Genomic DNA, 5,029 nt, shown 5'->3' on the forward strand with positions numbered 1-5,029 from the left:
TTTTTTTTTTTTTTTTTTTGTGATCACTTACTGTGTGCCAGGCTTTGTTCTCAATATTTTCCATGGATCATTTCAGATAATCATCCCAACCTCCCTCTGAGTTGAATAGTATTATCATTTCCATTTTACAGAAGGAGAAACTGAGCCACAGAGAGGTTAAGTCATTGGCCCATCACCCAGCCCGAAAATGGCTGGGCCTCTCCACTATGGAGCAGCTGGCCCTGTGAGGGGAGGGACCCCAGCACTGGCTAGAGCTAGCCAGGTGCGGCCCTCCCTGCTGGCCCCCCTTGCTCCTCTGTCATCCCTCCCCAGGGCTACATAAATATTAGGGTTATCATTAACCAGGGACTGCTGGTGTCTCTGGGGTATAGGGCCACAAGGGGCAGAGGCTCATGAGGGAGACTTTTGAAGCTGCTGGGGTCCTCTGAGACCACGTGCACATATGCACGCGCGTGTGTGTGTGCGTGTGTGTGTCAGGGCCACCTGTGCCTGGGTGTGAGCACGTCTACCTGCTCCTGATCTGTGTCCTGCAGAGTGTGGTATCTGGGCCCAGGTCTCTTTCAGGTGGGGGCAGTTTCTGTCCTTAACCACCAGAGGGACTTTGGGAGAATTATCTCCACTTTGCTAAACCTTGGTTTGTAGATATCTAAAATGGAGTTAATAATAAGACAACATCAGGGGGACTTCCCTGGTGATACAGTGCTTAAGACTCTGAGCTCCCAATGAGCTCCCAATGCAGGGGGCCCAGATTCGACCCTTGGTCAGGGAACTAGATCCCACATGCATGCCGCAACTAAGAGTTTGTATGCCACAACTAAGGAGCCCACATGCCACAACTAAGGACCTCTTGAGCTGCAACTAAGACCCAGCGCAACCAAATAAATAGTAATAAATAAGTAAATACATATTTTTTAAAAAGACAACATCAGGTTCAGAGACCTCTGAGCCTGGCCCAGGGTGATACATATTACCTTAGTGATTTCTCCATTTTGTAGGATGGGAAACCAAGGCACAGAGGGGTCTCTTGGGCTGCTCGAGCTCTCACAACTAGGAATGGCAGAGCCCAGAGCTGATCCCCCTTTTCTCTGTCACCAGTGCCTGGTAACCTGGTCTGCCCATGAGGACGCCAGGTGTGTTGTCCTCCAGGGGGTTTTAGGGGTCACATGAGCTCAGGGACGGGGAGGTTCTGGGCTAAGCACATCAGTGCACATTTGGTGGTGTCTCCAAGTGTGTGAACACAGAGCATAGGCCTGTATGTCTGCGACTGTATGACCAGCTGTGTGCCTGTTTGCCGGTGCATGAGGATGTGTGTGTGTGTGTGTGTGTGTGTGTGTGTGTCTGTCTGTCTGTTTTTATGGTTATGAAACCACAGCGTGGTTGGTTGTATGCCTGTGTCCTTGACAGTGTTTCTGCTTCTCCATGAGCCCACATAAATGTGTGTGTGTGTCTGTGTACAAATGTACACAGTTTGTGTGCCTTCACATGCCTGAGATTGTGTAGGAGTGCTGGCTGTGGCGGTGCCTTTGAATGTATTTATATTTAGTGTGCATGTGTTGGTGTGTTTCTGTACAGACATTTGTCAGTATTGTCCTCGCAAGAGTGTGTATCTCTGTGACCATTTGTAAGAGTGCACAGTTGTGTGGTTGTGTCTTTGTGCCTCTATACGGGCATCCATCTCAATGAACACGTGTGTGTTTTGTGTGTATACAAATGTGTTTGTCTTGGTGTTTTGTGACTGGTGTAAGAAGTGCTGGTGAGTGTCTTTGGGTTTCTCTATGGGTGTGTTATTCTGAATTTGTATGTATGTACGTGCATGTATTTGTCTTGTTTTGTGCCTGTTTATCCAGGTCTTTGGGCTTCTCTGTGTGTGTGTGTGTGTGTGTGTGTGTGTGTGTGTGTGTGTGTGTGTGTGTGGTGTGTACCCCTGGGGGACCTCACAGTCAGTAGAAGACAACCTACATACATGCTGAAATGCCCTCCAAACAGCCCTGTGGTGCTGACAAGGGCCCCGCAGGACCCTGGGGTCAGGGGTCAGTGGACTCTTAGGCACTCAGGCCAGGTGACCTTAAGCCCAGGCTGGGCCCAATTCCCAGGGAGCAGCGTGGAAAATCATTGACACCTACCCTGCTCTCCCAGCTCAGAAGCCCTCTGAAGTGTGCCCGAGGCTCACGTGTGAGTGTGTGTGTGTGTGTTTGTGCGCCTGTAATACAGTCCTCCCTGCTGGCACCTCCTCTCCCCAGCTTTCCCCACCGCTGGCTGCCTAGGATTTCTCCCTCTGAGCTGAGAGAGTTAACCTAGCGGGCCAGGGCGGTCTGGGCTGGGGGCCGCCCCCTGGCCCCCCTCCAGCCCGGCTCCAGTTACAGCTGCCGGTTGGGGAGGGTAGGGATGGGGTGGGGCGGGGAGGGGAGACGGCTGAGGGCAGCGCGGCCAGCTCTGGGCCAGGGGGTCCAAAGTGCTCGGCCCCAGGGCACAGCCGGACGTTTGGGGCCTTCTTTCGGCAGGGGACAGCCTGACTGGGGTGAGCGTCCCCTGCCCCTCCCCTCTAGGCCTCACCCCTGGCCTCGCTGGGCTGCCTATTTTGGGAACAGGAGTGGCTTCCCAGGCAGGCCAGACCCAAGAGGAAGGGAGTGTGGTTGGGACGTTGGGGTTCTCCCAGGGGTGGAAGTGTGGGTGCAGCTCCTCCCTGCTCCTGCTGTGGCACGTGCACCCTGGCTGGGTGTGGGTTTTGGACACTCACGTGGGTAGGGTGTAGGTCGGGTTGCGTCATTGCTTGGGGGTGCAGAAGGCCCAGATGAGGAGTAATGTGTGCCTGGGTCTCCACCCCATGTCCTGCTCCAACCAGAAGTTTAGGGAGTGGGCGTCGTCTCCACTCCAGCCCCACTGTGTGTGTGCGCACGCGTGTGTGCATGTGTGCGTGCGTTCCTGCCCCTGGCATCTGTCTTCTATCTCTCAGCCCCGCTGGTCTGGGCCTCGGGTCACTCGCCTGGCGTTGTCCGTTCATGAAAGATGTCACCCAGAGGCAGGCAAAGGGGACGTTTTCCCTGTTCTCATCTCTTCCAGGAGAGAACGGGTGGCCTTTCCCACCGGGGCAGCCCATGGCAATGTGGCGGCCCAGCCTCACCCCGTTGTGCGTGACCCCCAAGCGGGGGGAGGAAAGCTGTTGCCATGGTGGCCTGTGCGAGGCAAATTCCTCCAGGGTGAAATGGGAGATATTTATACGCAGGGTCAGGCAGAGAGCGGGCCAGCGGCTGAGGGCAGGAGAGCTGGGATATTACGGACACGGCAAGGCTGTGGTGTGCGGGCAGGTGGGCCCTTGGGCATGTCCTGGCTGCCTCTTCCCTGGCAGTGTGTCTGTCTCTCCACCTGGGTGGGGCAAGGCATCCTGCTCTCCCCTGCCAGGGTAGGCATGGGGAATCTGGGGCCTGCTGTGGGGACGGCCCTGGCCTGTGGGAGGTCCCTGTGGACTGTGTGTGTGTCTCACCCCTGTCCTTGCTGCTCTGTGACCCCCATGGTGTGGGTTGTTTTCGTGATGCTGTGTCCCGGTGAAGCAGGAGGGTGCCTCTGTTTCTCAGGGTGACCAGCCCGGATGATGGACGCTTTTGAAATTAAGTCCCTGGACTGTCTCTGACTTAACAGAGACAGTCCCCTGAAGAGAGTTCAGGCCCCAAAGGTGGGGGAATGAGGGTACAGGTTTCCTGACCCTTGTTGTCCCCGCAGGACAATGGCATCTCTCAGCCACATCTTGGTTCTTTGTGTGGGTCTCCTCGCCATGGTCAACGCAGGTGAGTCTGGGGAAGGCAGCCCACTACCCACTTCAGCCCCAAGGGTGGCAAGGGTAGGGGAAACCCCGCAAGAGAAGCAAGTTGGAGACTCCAATCTGAACTGAGTCAGTTGAGGCACCAGGAAATTGGGGTCTCACGTGGGGTTCAGTCACAGGCTGGTATCTGGGGGAGGGGAGAGGATGCCCCAGATCAGGCAAAGGTGGAGGGCGGGATGGAGGCCTGTGAATGACGGAATCAGAGACAACCTGTAATGAGATGGAGAGCTGAGGCAGTTAGGTGCCTGCTGCTCCACCCAGGACAGTGCAGCGGGGCAGCTAAGACCCAGAGAGGGTAGGCAGCCTGCTCAGGGTCCAACAGTCCCCAGACTCTCGGCCCAGGAATGTAAAACCCCCAAAAGGTCTCCTTATGCCCCTCCTTGTCCAGGATCCCAGGAAGCATCCGACCCTGATTTCTTTCTCTCTTTCCAGAAGCGCCACAGGAACACGACCCATTCACCTATGGTGAGGGAGGGAGGGGCACCTTTCTTCGGGAGTTAGGGGGTGCTGGGCTGGGTTCGCCTGTCCTCTCCTCATTCCTCCCCTCCCCCCACCTCTCTCTGTTTCTGTCTCCATCTATCTCTAGACTCTCAGTGTTTATGTCTCTGTCATTCTCATTCTCTCTCTTTCTCTTGATCTGGCTCTCCGACTCTTTCTGTCTTGATCTCCCTCTGTCTCTGTCTCTCTGTTGGTCTCTGTCTATTTCATCCCTCTCTGTATCTCTGATTCTTTCTCCTTTTACCTCTTAGTATTTTCTGGCTCATCCTCTGCTGCCACCTGCCTTCCTCCTCTCCCTGATCCTCTCCATCATCCTTCCCTACTCCCTTGTCTCCTCCCTCCTCCTTGCCTTGCCCACCTCCTCCCCTCCCTTTTCTTTACATCCTCTCTTCTCCCTGATCCCCCTTCTCCCACATCTCTCCCTCCTCCTCTCATTGATTTCCTTTCCTCTTCCCCACCCTTCCTCCTTGCCCCTTCCTCCCCATTCTGCCCCTCTACTATCCTTCCTCCTCCCCTCCCTGCATTCACGCTCCTCCTTGCTGCCCACAGACTACCAATCCCTGCGGATCGGAGGCCTCATCATCGCCGGGATCCTTTTCATCCTGGGCATACTCATCATCTTGAGTGAGTACCCTTACCCTGACTCCAGCCTCGAATCTGCGGGTGTCTGGCCCAACCCCGTCCAGTCCCCACTCCGCCTCCAACCCCGCCCCT

At 55.5% G+C, this 5,029-nt stretch overlaps 1 protein-coding gene across 2 annotated transcripts in view; it reads left to right on the top strand.

The window, feature by feature from the left end:
- Positions 1-2,416: 2,416 nt before the first annotated feature.
- FXYD1 (FXYD domain containing ion transport regulator 1) overlaps positions 2,417-5,029 on the top strand; it is a 5,381-nt gene continuing 2,768 nt past the window's right edge. Inside the window, exons 1-4 of one of the 2 annotated variants that reach the window (XM_007470975.1) lie at positions 2,417-2,518; positions 3,718-3,782; positions 4,250-4,282; positions 4,865-4,939. In XM_007470975.1, the coding sequence (XP_007471037.1) occupies positions 3,722-3,782; positions 4,250-4,282; positions 4,865-4,939 (169 nt within the window). In that variant the 5' untranslated portion in view covers positions 2,417-2,518; positions 3,718-3,721. Of the gene's footprint in view, positions 2,519-3,074; positions 3,198-3,717; positions 3,783-4,249; positions 4,283-4,864; positions 4,940-5,029 lie in introns of those variants that run through there. The other variant, XM_007470974.1, reaches the window with a different exon arrangement.

Source organism: Lipotes vexillifer, unplaced genomic scaffold (genome assembly GCF_000442215.2).
Source record: "Lipotes vexillifer unplaced genomic scaffold, Lipotes_vexillifer_v1.1 scaffold182, whole genome shotgun sequence".
In the NCBI taxonomy this organism is placed as follows: Eukaryota; Metazoa; Chordata; class Mammalia; order Artiodactyla; family Lipotidae; genus Lipotes; species Lipotes vexillifer.